We start from the raw sequence: 14,008 nt of genomic DNA on the forward strand, positions 1-14,008 counted from the left end.
ATACAACGCATTCAACTTACCCTTAACCTTAGCCACTCGAAGACTTTGCTCACCGTTGCGGCGAGTGCGGCGACCGAATGTCAGGCTTAGGTCCATTATTCTGCATTAGCCGACTGTCGGTTTCTTCGATTGAATACGGATCGTCCTCATCTTCCTCGAAACCGTCGTCGTGCGCCCGTAACGGTTCTGTAACATCGTCCAATAATGCTTTAAAATTGAAAAAGTTGTCATTATCGTTCTATCATGTTATAGCACTACCAACTCCTTACCATGTCCAGGCTGGACGAAATTCTCAATGTCATCTTGAGAGTAAAAGAAGGACACAATCTTGAAATGATCGTTTGCATCCGGCAGTAGCATTTTGATAATTTCAATAAAGGAAGGTCGTGCGGATGCACGATGTTGCCAACAAATTCGCATCAGCTCATAGAGCTTATCCGGGCAATTTTCAGGACGTTCCATAACGCCTCCGTCTATGACGTATCGCAATACTTGATCATTAGTTAATCCCTGTTGAGAAAACAAAACAACGATAACAATCAAAACATGGCTGCAACCGTGTGAGGGTGAATGTTATCCATACCTGGTACGGCTGAGAAGCAAGTGTTGCCATCTCCCACAGAACAACGCCATAGCTGAATACGTCGCTACAACTCGAAAACATTCCATCCTTTAGACTCTCCGGAGCCATCCATCGTACTGGTAGAAATCCTTTCGTGCCTTTTCTATAATAGTCCGTTTCGTATATGTCTCGTGTCATACCAAAGTCACCTATTTTCACTGTTAAATCTTCGGCCACCATACAGTTCCGGGCGGCCAAGTCACGATGGACGAATTTTTTTGCCGAAAGGTACGCCATACCGTCCGCAATTTCAATAGCCATCTGATAGATTTCCTTCAATGTTGGAGGCTGCGGTGACGACTCCTCACCATTTTCGTAGTCCGGCCGATGACGTCGGAGGTAGCTCTTAAGATCACCGTTCGCCATCAGCTCCATGATCACGAGCGTCGGCTGACCAAGCGAAACCACCCCATAAAGCCGCACCACGTGATGAGTATGGAATTCCTTCATAATCGTTGCCTCTATTAGAAAACTATCGCGCTCGCGCTCGGTTGCATTCTCCGTGACGGTTTTTATAGCACACGGTACGTTCGTTTCGTTGTCCAGCTTTGTCATGATACCCTTGTACACCATACCGAACGAACCTTGGCCGAGTTCTTCTAGCCGGATTATGTGATCGCGCGGCACTTCCCATTCGTCTACCTTGTACGTAACACCAGCATAGTCAGGATTAACTTGTGCGAATAGCCGCATGTTCGACATTTGCTTGTATTTGTTCAGCGCGTATAAGGCTGCTATGACTATGGCTATTAGGATCACCGTTATTATTATAACAATAATTATCCACAAAGCTGTGGCGGGCCTGTCGGAATCGCGCTTTTCCAAGGCCAAAAATTTAGGCGGCGAATACGGCCCATTGCCTGCGGTCGTTGTGGCCATAATGCGTACACTATAGTTGCCTGCATCTAGCTTCGTCAACAGTGCGTATCCGAGCGCGTCATGCACATCAACAGTGACGCAACGCACGGTGGGCTGCACCGAATCTAGATCCGTTCGATGATACTTAATCGAGTACGATACCAGCGCCCCGTTTGGTTTTGAAGGACCCTTCCACCGCACTCGGATTACACGTTGCGTGTGGTTAGACTGATCGTCCAGTTCGATCGAATCGATCGGTATGTCATCGGCGTCCAGTTTTCTAGGCGTACGATACATAGACAACACTTCCGAGCCACACAAATCGACCATATCTTGTACCACAACTCCAGGTACCGCCGCAGCCGGTTCGCGGCAAGCATGCACGCGAAAGGAGTACAGTGCAAAATGTTTGAAGTGCGACAGGGGAAACCTGATGAGCGTTTGATTGGTTGTGGCACCAATTGTACGATAGTACACTTCATTGGGCTCTTGTTTGGACACATAATTCGAAGCAATTTTTGGTGTGTTCTCTGTATCCGAGGGAAATATATGCGAGTTGTTGCCAGCCGCAAAGCTTCCCCCATTGCCACTGTTTTCTCGGCGCTTTCTACTAGATTTTGGATTTCTGTAAGCGACAAAAATGTTTTATCATGCGTTTCCTATCACACCATACTGCAAATACGCAAATACTCACTTAATGTAAACGTAGTTATGCAACCAATCCTCGAATCCTATGGACATCTCCACCTCGTTCACATCTATCTTTAGGCCGCTCTCGGAATCTGAGATGCCCGCTGCTGAACAGAACGCGGCACATTCTTCCTTCGAGCATTGGTTTTGCGTTTCTTTCACCGGGGAGATCGTCGTTGCAATGGATGTACTTTCTACCGGAATGTTGGGCTGTGAATCGGGTTTTTCTATTTCTGCAAAACGGTAAAATAAAAACAAAAACATTATATGCTGCGCAACATGAACTGTGCTGTACAATTCTGCAAAACGTACCATCATGACAGTAATTACGTTGTTTGATCATTTCATTTTTCTCGTCGTTTAACGTAGCACCAATTTTGTAGGCGGAAAGTTTACCAAACATTTTGACCGGCTCGTTCCATACGACAATCTGTATAATTGGTGAAATGTAAATCAGTAATCGATATCTTCATACACAGTACGTTCCTTCTCCAGTTCACTTACCAGCGTATCATTTTCTATAAAAACGTGCAAATCTCGTATGATCTTTGGAGTGCCGGGTGACGTTCGAAAGTATGTAATATCCGTCTGTCCACCTAAGTTCTCCGAAGACAATGTGTATGTTTTAACGTAATATGCGTACTGCGTAAAAGCATTAAGCCGTGTAAGAAGGTGTGTAGCAAATTCCCGTTCCTGCATGTTAGCCACGTCGTCGACACGCCAGCCCTGAGAGTTACAGGCGTCGCGCCCATCGTAAAACGTTACATTGCCGTGCGGTGCCTCTATGTAGTAGACGACGTATCCTAGCAGCTGCCTCATGTCTGGCAGATCTTTAAACGCGTCCCACTGTATAATGACGGAGTCTAACGAAATTTTGGTCGGCCTTGTGCCTAGCTTCTTAATTTCGCAAGCCACTCGTACGCCGTTCGTTTTGTTTAACTGTTCCTCATTTTCAATACTCACACCTTCTCCGAAATGGCTTTTGAGGGAGGTAATTTTCTTCACGCATAGCATTGGATTGTCATTAAAACGAACGTTACCACGTTTGATGGTAACATTTTGATTCCAAAGCTCCTGCAGGTTTTGGTTGTCGATCACACTCAACGATATGCTGCAAAGTAAAGCGAACAGGTATGTATATTAATTATCAACTGATTCCCACAGTTGATGGCAGTCGCACCGTCCGTCGGCAGTGTGTACTACTCACTTTGCATTTAACACGGTGCCATGGATGATTTTCAGATTTCTAAAGAATCCCAATGACATCAGGGCGTAGGAGCGAACAATGGTGAGATAGCCGTAGATTTCTTCGATCGAGTAAAGTTCCTTTTCCAGTTCACGTACCACATTTTCTACGGGACAAAACAGAGACAAAACGCAAACATCACAAGTCATCCTTTAACGAGCAATCATACAACTGTTTCACGTACCTCCTCCAAGCTGCCGCAACCGAATGGAAAGCGATCCTTGAATGATCGTACACCCGCGCAATTGTTGTATTTGCGAGATGCTCTCAATTACCATACCCTTGCATTCACTGCGACAGGAACCCTTACATGGAACGCAGGTTGGCCGTTGCGAACCGGGAACGGTCGACAAGGTGTGCCCCACGGGACAATCCAGCCGACATTCACCCTGAACAGGCACATACGGATAATCAATGGTACTATCTCCTCCCCGTTGCAGTGGCTTGAACAATTTGTAACACTCTTCCTCCGTCAAGCATCGACTTTCGCTAAACAGGAACATGTGATCGGGACATTTGTCCACACAGCGGGTGCGATTGTTGTGAATGTAATAGTACTTCCGGCACGCCATGCAGTGCGATTTGTTTTCACTGCTGCACTGGCCAAGACAGGATGTATTACAGCATTCACCCGTTTTAGTGCACGACTTCGGACAGCTTGCAGGACATTCTGGCGGGAGGGGGAAAAAAAAAGTATTAACAATTAGTCCATCTGCGTTGCGCTTTACTACTGCTACCACTATATGGGTCGCCGTCCCGAAACATACTTTGTTGGCAGTGATTGGTTGACCAGCATAGATGGCTTGTTTTTTCGTTGTGTACCAATCGATTTACCTCTCGCGACGGACAGTTTATCGTTTGCGTCATTCCACTCGGAAGTGTAATGGTAACATTGCTCGGACAGGTTGTACATTCATTTGCGCCTTGATTAGCCTAAAAATATAAATATTTTTTTTTATTTAATAGGTATTCTAAGAAATGCATGAGTCATTTAGTAATCCCGATGATCCCGACTGATGATGAACTATAAACATACTGTTTAATTGATCGATTTGTTTTATAATTTGTTGCCATTGTAAAGGGTAGTCTCGTAATGCATCTCTTCTAGAATTTTTGGTCCTTATTGGCGAAAATATATGCTAATAGATTTCCAAATTCTTCTCTTGATCCTTATGCGTTATCTTTCAGGAAGTGTGTCCCGGCGATGGGAACACAACATCTCCAATGCAGAAGCAACTCCCACCAAATACATAGTAGAATCTTCCTGGCCATTAGTCCTGGTTTGAACGCCGTTTGAGGTGCTTCAAACGCGCTTTGACCACAATCGGTTTTGCACAATAATGTCGTATTTGACCCATTTCTCAGCGCCCAGTCACCAGTCAGTATAGAAAAAGGGGTCAATTTCATTCGCTTGGCCAAGGTTTCGCAAATGGAAATTCGATTCGTCATGTTTTTTTGTGGTGTTAATTCATACACCACCTCCCCAAACAATGATCTTCTCTTTGGATCCTCGAACTTTGCGCAAATGGTTTAAAACTGTTTTATGATCGTGCTTTACCTTCTCGTGCTGGGATAAATAATAAGGAGATTTTGTGCGACGAACACAGTGCAGAACATTGCTACAATTAAGAAGGAACGAAAGCTTTAAGGGAAATGCTTTAATCTTCTTACTTTACTTTTACATAAATTACGAACGATCAGCCATTTTCAATTGGACTTCTTTTTCAATGCCAAACTCTGATTTAAGGGATGGCATGAATCAACTGTTAAAAACATCCGAAACTTTCTTTTTTGCATAAATTCTTCACCTTTTGAATGAACTCTCCAGAAGCGCTAGTTGACTGGTTTTACTTTTAGCTTGAGTTGCTTCACATTCCAGAGCATGATCAGACACTTTCTATCCCTAATATCTCTCTAATGCTTTTCTCTATCTCTTCAGTTCTTTCTCTTTTCTTTCGCTTTTCTCGTCTGCACACTCTCTCCTTTTTACTATGCTATTCGTAATCTTGTTTGTGCTTTTTTTTACACTTCTCCTTTAGTCTTTACTTTAGAGAGAATATTCACTTTTTTTCTCAAGTCTATTTCATTTTACTACATAATTTCTGCTCTGTGACGCACATCGCGATGAAAACCCCTGACTAACGGATGAATGAATTCCAACTGTTGCTGCCGTCGTTTCCAACATTCCTTTCTCACGTGCCCATTTTAAAGTTTTCTTTTCGATTTGCTTCGCTCGTTTTGCTTTTCATTGCTTTGCATTTGATGCAATTCATTATCTTTTCAACAACTCAGGACGGATTTCTTTCCAATTTATAGGTTCATAGTTTCATGGTAATACCATAAATAGTCCAGAAATTGCATTGTAGTACACATATTACAGCTAGAGTATACGTTTTGTTTTCAATTAGATTTCAATTTCGGCGGTTCAAACAACAAGCGTTCATCTAACGATTGCTGAGCAACCTTGTGACCAAATCACCATACCAAACGATGCCGCACGGGGTACGTAGTGTGACGATTACTGTTTTTCTCACTGTCACTGATGCCCCCATCAATACAAACTCGACGCGCACACCGCTTACATCACGGCGCAAACGAATGATTGATTGTTGGCAGCGGAATGAGCCGAATACCAATTACCAACAACAGAAAACCGCGTGACTTCATACGACACAAACCTAGTAATGATCACGGTATGGCACATCCCAAACAACTCACCGTCCACGTTACAACGGTTCCCCGTGCGATAGTGGATAAATACCGCCAAACGCGTCTCAACTAGTGAAAGATCATTTGCAAACATTGTACACATTTGATGAGGAGGCTTTTTTTTGTTACTTTATTTTATTATGAGACTTAACATTAGGAACAGTTCAAGTGTTAAGAAATAATTTGCCCGATGTGCTACAGTGATCGTGAAAGAATTGCCCTCTATCCTCTCGAATATAGACATGAACAATAACTTCCACATTAGCAACATGGATTTTGCAAACTTACCTTAATCCAGCTCTCTCCTTCTGGTGCTATCGCCTTCCAATCGATTGTATCTGCATGGCATAAGTTAGGATTTTTCTCAATACGTACAGCACCACGTTGAATGTCGATCAGTGATGTGAGACCCAATTCCTACAACAATGAGAATTATTTAAACAAAAATCCATAACGTCAATTTTAGTGATTCCAAAACTCTTGATAGTGTCTACTCTCGAAATGGAAATAACTCCTCTTCAAATATATAAACTTGTTCTTCAAAAAAGTATCTCAATTTTTGTAGAAGATCCCAATATTACTAACCTTTATGTGCATTAATTCGTAAACTACAAGTGCATAGTTGTTGGCAAGTTCGTTTCCACGGATGACGGTCAGATTGGGGAATAGTTGCCCCAGTGTTTCCAACCCATTAACACGAAACAGTAGCAGATATCCGGTTATTTCCGTCAGGTTTGGGAAGGTGTAATTGGTGAAACTGTCGTTGCCGTACTTGTCAATCAGCATAATCTGTACGAAGCCCTCCACCACACGACAGTCCCTTAATCGCTCCAGATGTTGCGGCGAGTTCCGGACATCAACGCTCGAACAAACTAGGCACAGAGAGGGAGGGATAGAGAGAGATAGAGAGTAAATAGTAATGCATAGTTTGAAAGGGATAGATATAGGTGAATTTTTCATTTACGATAAAAATGTTTACAAATACTGCAAATTGATAACGAAAATCAATTCCGTGATCACCGATAATTACCGGGGGTATCGGTCTATCTATCTAAGTACGAATGTATGTTTGTTGTTATGTTTGTACATCACAATCAGCGTACCTTTGCCAGGACTCGTTATGAGGGCCTGTTCACTCGGTGGCGTCGTCCCCAGCCGATGTGTGGTCGGCGAAGAATCTACTCCTTGTGCCGCTACAATGCTTATGCTTATGGTGATAACGTAGAGGAATAAGAACGCCTTTCCGATGGATGACAATAGTTTCCAACGCCATCGCTTCCACAGGCTGGTCCGACTGTGCCGTCTAACGCCCCACAGGTACTCGTTCGCAAAGCATTGCACAATGCTCCATCGCCTATTAGTTTCTACGTAGCAACTCTGCCTATCCTTATGGCTATTTTTAACACTATTGTTAACCCTATCACTATTGCTATTGCTGTCACCGGCACCGGTCGTGCCAGCAGCATCCGCGTTTAGGCGGTTATCATTCAAAAAAGGGTATTCTTGGTGATATGACCTAAGTAATAGGCACAATTTTTCGCACATTAAAGAGTGCCAACTGCGTATGTAGCAGTTCCAGCAGCTTTTGTATGGAGCATCCCATTTAATCCAAGTATCCATAACGCTCATCCCGATCGGCTAAACAACTCTGCTGTTTCTAGGTATAGTAACTAAATCATTCCATCCCTGGTATGCTTCACGTGTAGGAAACGCATGTCGTTATTCCCTCCTTTCCACCTACGCGCTCCAGTTCTGTGGAAGAATTCGGCACCTTGCCACAACATATACTACACTGCCACTGGATGGCTTCGCACTTTTACACTTTTTCACTGCGGGCCGTGTTGCACTTGCTCTACCCCCCAACACGGGTATAACATCTCGACGTTGTGTTCGTTTGCTCGTACATACATTCGCTTCAGGATGGTTTATAACAGGTTGACACATTTTCTAACATTTGCACTCCCGGGAGACCAGTGTCCTCTTCTACCAGTTGTCCAGTGCGTTATTCATTCATATGCTCCACTCCTTACTATGCTGATGTTCACTGATCATCGTCGTAATTCGTTCACTTCATCGTGCCTTTCCTTTTCGATATTTTCTTTGAAAGGATATACACTCACAGTAGGAAACCTTTTTCGTGCACACTATAAACATAATGTCTATCAAACGGTAAGGTTGCACGTTTTAGCGGCTGATGAACTTTATATCAGTGTACCAGATGTAACGTCCCGGACGAAAGTATCCAGCGTTTAGAGAACTATAAACCGTTGAAATCTAAAATAGAAAAAAAGAGGAAGAAAACCACAGGATTATTAGAATGTACCGAACAATTGTAACAAAGATCGAAGAGAAAAGTTTCAAAAATTATCTTGAATGTAACGAATTAAATCACTTTGTTAAGCGAATCACACAACAAATATTAATTGTAAGTCTTTAATAACGTTATGTAGATTCATACATTTCTTTAAAATATATACAGTAGAACGTCGATTAACCGGCGGGCGAATTAACCGTGCGCCGAAAATTGACAGCTGTTCGTTCAAATGTCAGGTTGGTAAAAATTATTAAAATCATCACCAAACGATATATTTGAAATGATTTTATTTTACTTTCTAAATTTTAATAGTTATTTCATAATAATTTGCTTGATCCAGAATCAGTTTTAGCATCAAAAGGACAACCAAAGTATAGTATATAGATACTATATACGCTTTATCTAGATATATAAATGTCCTTGATATTTACGGGACTATTATCCGTGGAAATCGATTAACCGGCATCAGCCCGGTCCTGAGTACCCCGGATAACCGACGTTCTACTATACAAAAATAAGTAAAGTATTACAAGAGCCATTACAAGTCCGTTCTAGCAACAGCTGGTTTTTGCTTACATATTTGTTGGAAGTTTTTTTCTTTCTTTGCTTTCCCCTAAATCGATTATATCGATCTTTCCCCAATGGTTTCATGCTGCTGCCTGAACGGTACACACTCGGTATATAATTAGTCATACTACAATAAATGACAAAGAAATGTAAGCAAAATCGCTCATTAGACCATTCGGCCGGATGGGACAAACAACTCAGAAAGGCACGCGCCTGTTGTAATACTAAAATACTACGTCGTCTACGACGCACCATACCGATCATCACCATTCTGTTGGCTGTTCTGCATGCGACACAAAATCCACAAAAGGTTGACAATTGCTACACCAAGAATAATACAATTTTCTCATCCGGTTTTCGCCCGGGGGGAGGGTTTGGAGGAAACGCCACACTGAAACACTCGCAGCATATAGCTGCCGACGACGAACGACACCAGACGCCAATCTCGCTCTTTCTCTCGTCCACGACGCAAGAGCACCGGCCGCAATGAGGGGAAAAAACCCGACGACTACGGGGACAAGCGGATCGATAAGCGCGTCGTAGTAGTAAGCGTAGTCGTCGCTTACGGTACTTTTCCGCCCTTCCTTCACACGGTTGGGGTTTTGTTGCTCATCATCAAAACAACCCTTCGTCCGTCTGTTATTGTCGTTGTGCCGAGTATTGCATCGCACTGCTGCAGCTGCTATCGATCGAACCGTATCTCAGCGCTCAGGAATGCATGCGTGGGCCCCACCACGGCGCGCTGCTGTGCCATGGAGCAAAATGCAATTGTTGACCTCATTTTGTGTTGGAAAACGGGAAACCTACCATTTCGGAATGATTTAGATTTTCCTAATTTCTTCACGCCGTTCATCGACAATTAAACGAAAAACACAAAAACGGTGATGAAGATCTTTTCATAAATAAGACAATTAAAAAATAATTAAACTAACAAATGTTGGGAGTTTAATTTATCTTTCTTCGAACATTTTGTGATCTGAATTGAAAAAGGGAAAACAGAATGTTCATTCATTTTCAGTTTGTTTGAACAGATCGAATTTTAATGTATCTCACACTTCAGAAGGAAGTAACTAAACCTCAAATTACAATAAATTAATTTAAAAAGAAATATACAATGGAACATCGATTTTCCGTGCTCATCGGGATATACCCTGACCGAATAAACAGGTAACACGGATAAAAGACACTCTTCTTTAGTTGATGGTATAATGTATGAAGGGTGGGGCCTTCTTGAAAATGTTTGATTGAAAGTTGATCTTTGAAAATTAAAGATGGTATTTTTGAGAGCAAAGTGGAACAATAAACTATATCAATAATTTATTAAGAAATTTATTTCTCGCGTTTGCAAATACTTCAAAAAGGAGAAAATTGTATAAGGAGTTCTAAATAGTTATAGTAGAATAGTAGAAATCTATTTATGTATGGTTCCGATTCTGTATTCAATCCCAACAGCAATTGAGAAACAAATTAGAATAGTTCAATTAATTAAAACATTCATCAAAAATCGATCGAAATGATTCAATTTAAAATTATTACAAAATAGTGATTTGTTTCATCAAATGTTGTTCATTCATTGTCTTCTTCCTTTTTTCAATCGACAAACAAAATTATATACAAGTAGCATCATTATTTCTTTGTTTTTCTTCTCTCTCTCTCTCTCTTCCCCACTATTTCCTGTTTGCTTTTCTTCGACCATCCGTAGCGTTTAGAGGGATAGTTGAACGGGAAAAAATTCTAATGCCCTTCGCGCATTTTCACCCCTTTTTTGCCCCCCCCCCCCTCCCCCCCCCACAAAAAAAGGATCATAAATGGACGCTGCTATGGCAAAAATGGGACCATTATTTCCACACCTCAGTGCACAATATTGCTACAATTTGATTAATACCAATACGAAACCAAACAAACAACAACAGAAAAACCACGAAGAATACACCCTTTCGTTGTTCATCTTCAAGTGTGGGTTTTGGGTGGTTTTTTCTTTGTATCTTGAAATAGTTGTGCTTACTCTTAGTACTGGCTTATTAAACGCTTCAGCCGCTTAACGGTGTTTGCCTGCATGTCGAGGAATGTCGAATCCATTTCACTGTGCAATATCGAGCTTATCCTACAGCTCATGGAGCATATCATTCTAGTAGCTCACTTCCATCGGTGTCCATTGGTTTAGAAGCGCGTATGTATGAAACGGAACTATAAATGTACAGTACAGTTCTCCAAGCGTCTTACGATCATCGTGACAGAGACTAGAAGCATAAGACCACGAACGCTAAATCATCGATCACGAGATCAGTGGATCGTAATGAATTTCTCTCATGATATTTTTTTTTCTTCTATCGGACCTTAGACCTACCTGTCTAAGACCTAGATTCAATCCAATGTTTGAGTTCAAAGATGTAGTCAGATGATTTGAAATAATTACTAACTTAAAGAGTTGTTCTCACTATTAGTGATGGGTAATCCGGAGTGGAATCTAGAGATGAGAATAACAACCCTTTTTAGTGAGTCAACTCAGAGTGAATGAGTCGTTATTAGGAATCAGCTCGTTTAACGACTCATTTCGGAGTCATAAAAACCCCGAAATAAGCGTATAAGTTAAGGTTCGGTCATTTTACTCACTCATAAGAGTAAGCGTGTAGCCGTGGTGAATCGAGTTGCAAAAAGAGTAAATACGTGTGATAGAAACGAAAGTGTGTGAGTGAGTTGAAACAAAACTGAGTTGAAACGAAACTTTTGATACATGTGTACATACCCAAACTAGCCAAATGAATATGCTACAAATTTTCTAAGGCTATAGCCTTACCTTTCTTTTTGGGTAATTTTTCAAAATTTTCTAAATTGATTTATTTTAATGGGAATTTGTTGCACTAAGTTTCTTTTCACTTAAATAGTGCTTTAAATTTAAAAAAGAATAAAAAATCAGAAAAAATTTTTTAAAAAATTTTCAACTCGAAAATTTCATAAGGGGTACCCCTTGCCATTTTTTTGAGAAATTTTGCAAAAAAAATTAAATTGATTTATTTTAATGCCAATTGGTTGCAATGAGTTTCTTTTCACCAAAATAATGCTTGAAATAAAAAAAAGAGTGAAAAATAATTAAAAAAAAACAAAAAAATAAAAAAAAAATGAAAATTTTCCTCATTTTTGCACCAACTTTTGCCTATAACTCGGTCGGTATCCAACGGATCGCCAATCTTTAACCTGTGGTCGATAGATGGCACCAATGGCTACATTTTCTTCTTGGACGGCCATGCCCTCAGATGTCTGTGCCAGAAGTTATTTGAGGAACCAAGTTCCTTACCCTGTTTGAGAAAATGTAAAATTTTCCTCATTTTTGAGTAATTTAGCAAAATTGAAAAATATGATATATTTTAATGCGAATTTTGTTGCAATAAGTTTCTTTTCACTTAAATAGTGCTTTAAATTTAAAAAAGAATAAAAAATCAAAAAATTTTTAAAAATTTTCAACTCGAAAATTTCATAAGGGGTACCCCTTGCCATTTTTTTGAGAAATTTTGCAAAAAAATTTAAATTGATTTATTTTAATGCCAATTGGTTGCAATGAGTTTCTTTTCACTAAAATAATGCTTGAAATAAAAAAAAGAGTGAAAAATAATAAAAAAAATCAAAAAACTCAAAAAAATATGAAAATTTTCCTCATTTTTGCACCAACTTTTGCCTATAACTCGGTCGGTATCCAACGAATCGCCAATCTTTAACCTCTGGTCGATAGATGGCACCAATGGCTACATTTTCTTCTTGGACGGCCATGCCCTCAGATGTCTGTGACAGAAGTTATTCGAGGAACCAAGTTCCTTACCCTGTTTGAGAAAATGTAAAATTTTCCTCATTTTTGCACCAACTTTTGCCTATAACTCGGTCGGTATCCAACGGATCGCCAATCTTTAACCTCTGGTCGATAGATGGCACCAATGGCTACATTTTCTTCTTGGACGGCCATGCCCTCAGATGTCTGTGCCAGAAGTTATTTGAGGAACCAAGTTCCTTACCCTGTTTGAGAAAATGTAAAATTTTCCTCATTTTTGAGTAATTTAGCAAAATTGAAAAATATGATATATTTTAATGCGAATTTTGTTGCAATAAGTTTCTTTTCACTTAAATAGTGCTTTAAATTTAAAAAAAGAATAAAAAATCAGAAAAAAAATTTTTAAAAATTTTCAACTCGAAAATTTCATAAGGGGTACCCCTTGCCATTTTTTTGAGAAATTTTGCAAAAAAATTTAAATTGATTTATTTTAATGCCAATTGGTTGCAATGAGTTTCTTTTCACTAAAATAATGCTTGAAATAAAAAAAAGAGTGAAAAATAATAAAAAAAATCAAAAAACTCAAAAAAATATGAAAATTTTCCTCATTTTTGCACCAACTTTTGCCTATAACTCGGTCGGTATCCAACGGATCACCAATCTTTAACCTGTGGTCGATAGATGGCACCAATGGCTACATTTTCTTCTTGGACGGCCATGCCCTCAGATGTCTGTGCCAGAAGTTATTTGAGGAACCAAGTTCCTTACCCTGTTTGAGAAAATGTAAAATTTTCCTCATTTTTGAGTAATTTAGCAAAATTAAAAAATATGATATATTTTAATGCAAATTTTGTTGCAATAAGTTTCTTTTCACTTAAATAGTGCTTTAAATTTAAAAAAGAATAAAAAATCAGAAAAAAAATTTTTAAAAATTTTCAACTCGAAAATTTCATAAGGGGTACCCCTTGCCATTTTTTTGAGAAATTTTGCAAAAAAATTTAAATTGATTTATTTTAATGCCAATTGGTTGCAATGAGTTTCTTTTCACTAAAATAATGCTTGAAATAAAAAAAAGAGTGAAAAATAATAAAAAAAATCAAAAAACTCAAAAAACTATGAAAATTTTCCTCATTTTTGCACCAACTTTTGCCTATAACTCGGTCGGTATCCAACGGATCGCCAATCTTTAACCTGTGGTCGATAGATGGCAACAATGGCTACATTTTCTTCTTGGACGGCCAT

General features: G+C 39.9%; 3 protein-coding genes across 20 annotated transcripts in view; 1 reads left to right on the forward strand and 2 right to left on the reverse strand.

Annotated features, from left to right (window-relative positions):
* LOC125771824 (uncharacterized) overlaps window positions 1–14,008 on the forward strand; it is a 225,059-nt gene that overhangs the window by 16,473 nt on the left and 194,578 nt on the right. The gene's annotated exons all lie outside the window — the stretch shown is intronic.
* Window positions 1–14,008, reverse strand: part of LOC125771829 (splicing factor 3A subunit 2-like) — a 227,593-nt gene that overhangs the window by 13,241 nt on the left and 200,344 nt on the right. The gene's annotated exons all lie outside the window — the stretch shown is intronic.
* Window positions 1–14,008, reverse strand: part of LOC125771768 (insulin-like receptor) — a 28,781-nt gene that overhangs the window by 3,981 nt on the left and 10,792 nt on the right. For 11 of the 12 annotated variants that reach the window (XM_049442733.1, XM_049442743.1, XM_049442736.1 and 8 more), the window contains 12 exons: window positions 7,229–8,399; window positions 6,711–6,997; window positions 6,414–6,542; window positions 4,184–4,349; window positions 3,601–4,086; window positions 3,378–3,522; window positions 2,675–3,281; window positions 2,483–2,600; window positions 2,175–2,403; window positions 584–2,105; window positions 270–510; window positions 21–207 (listed from right to left, as the gene is read on the reverse strand). In XM_049442733.1, coding sequence (XP_049298690.1) covers window positions 50–207; window positions 270–510; window positions 584–2,105; window positions 2,175–2,403; window positions 2,483–2,600; window positions 2,675–3,281; window positions 3,378–3,522; window positions 3,601–4,086; window positions 4,184–4,349; window positions 6,414–6,542; window positions 6,711–6,997; window positions 7,229–7,754 — 4,614 coding nt within the window. In that variant the 5' untranslated portion in view covers window positions 7,755–8,399 and the 3' untranslated portion in view covers window positions 21–49. The remainder of the gene's footprint in view (window positions 1–20; window positions 208–269; window positions 511–583; window positions 2,106–2,174; window positions 2,404–2,482; window positions 2,601–2,674; window positions 3,282–3,377; window positions 3,523–3,600; window positions 4,087–4,183; window positions 4,350–6,413; window positions 6,543–6,710; window positions 6,998–7,228; window positions 8,400–14,008) is intronic. The other variant, XM_049442744.1, reaches the window with a different exon arrangement.

Source organism: Anopheles funestus, chromosome 3RL (assembly GCF_943734845.2).
Source record: "Anopheles funestus chromosome 3RL, idAnoFuneDA-416_04, whole genome shotgun sequence".
Taxonomy (NCBI): Eukaryota; Metazoa; Arthropoda; class Insecta; order Diptera; family Culicidae; genus Anopheles; species Anopheles funestus.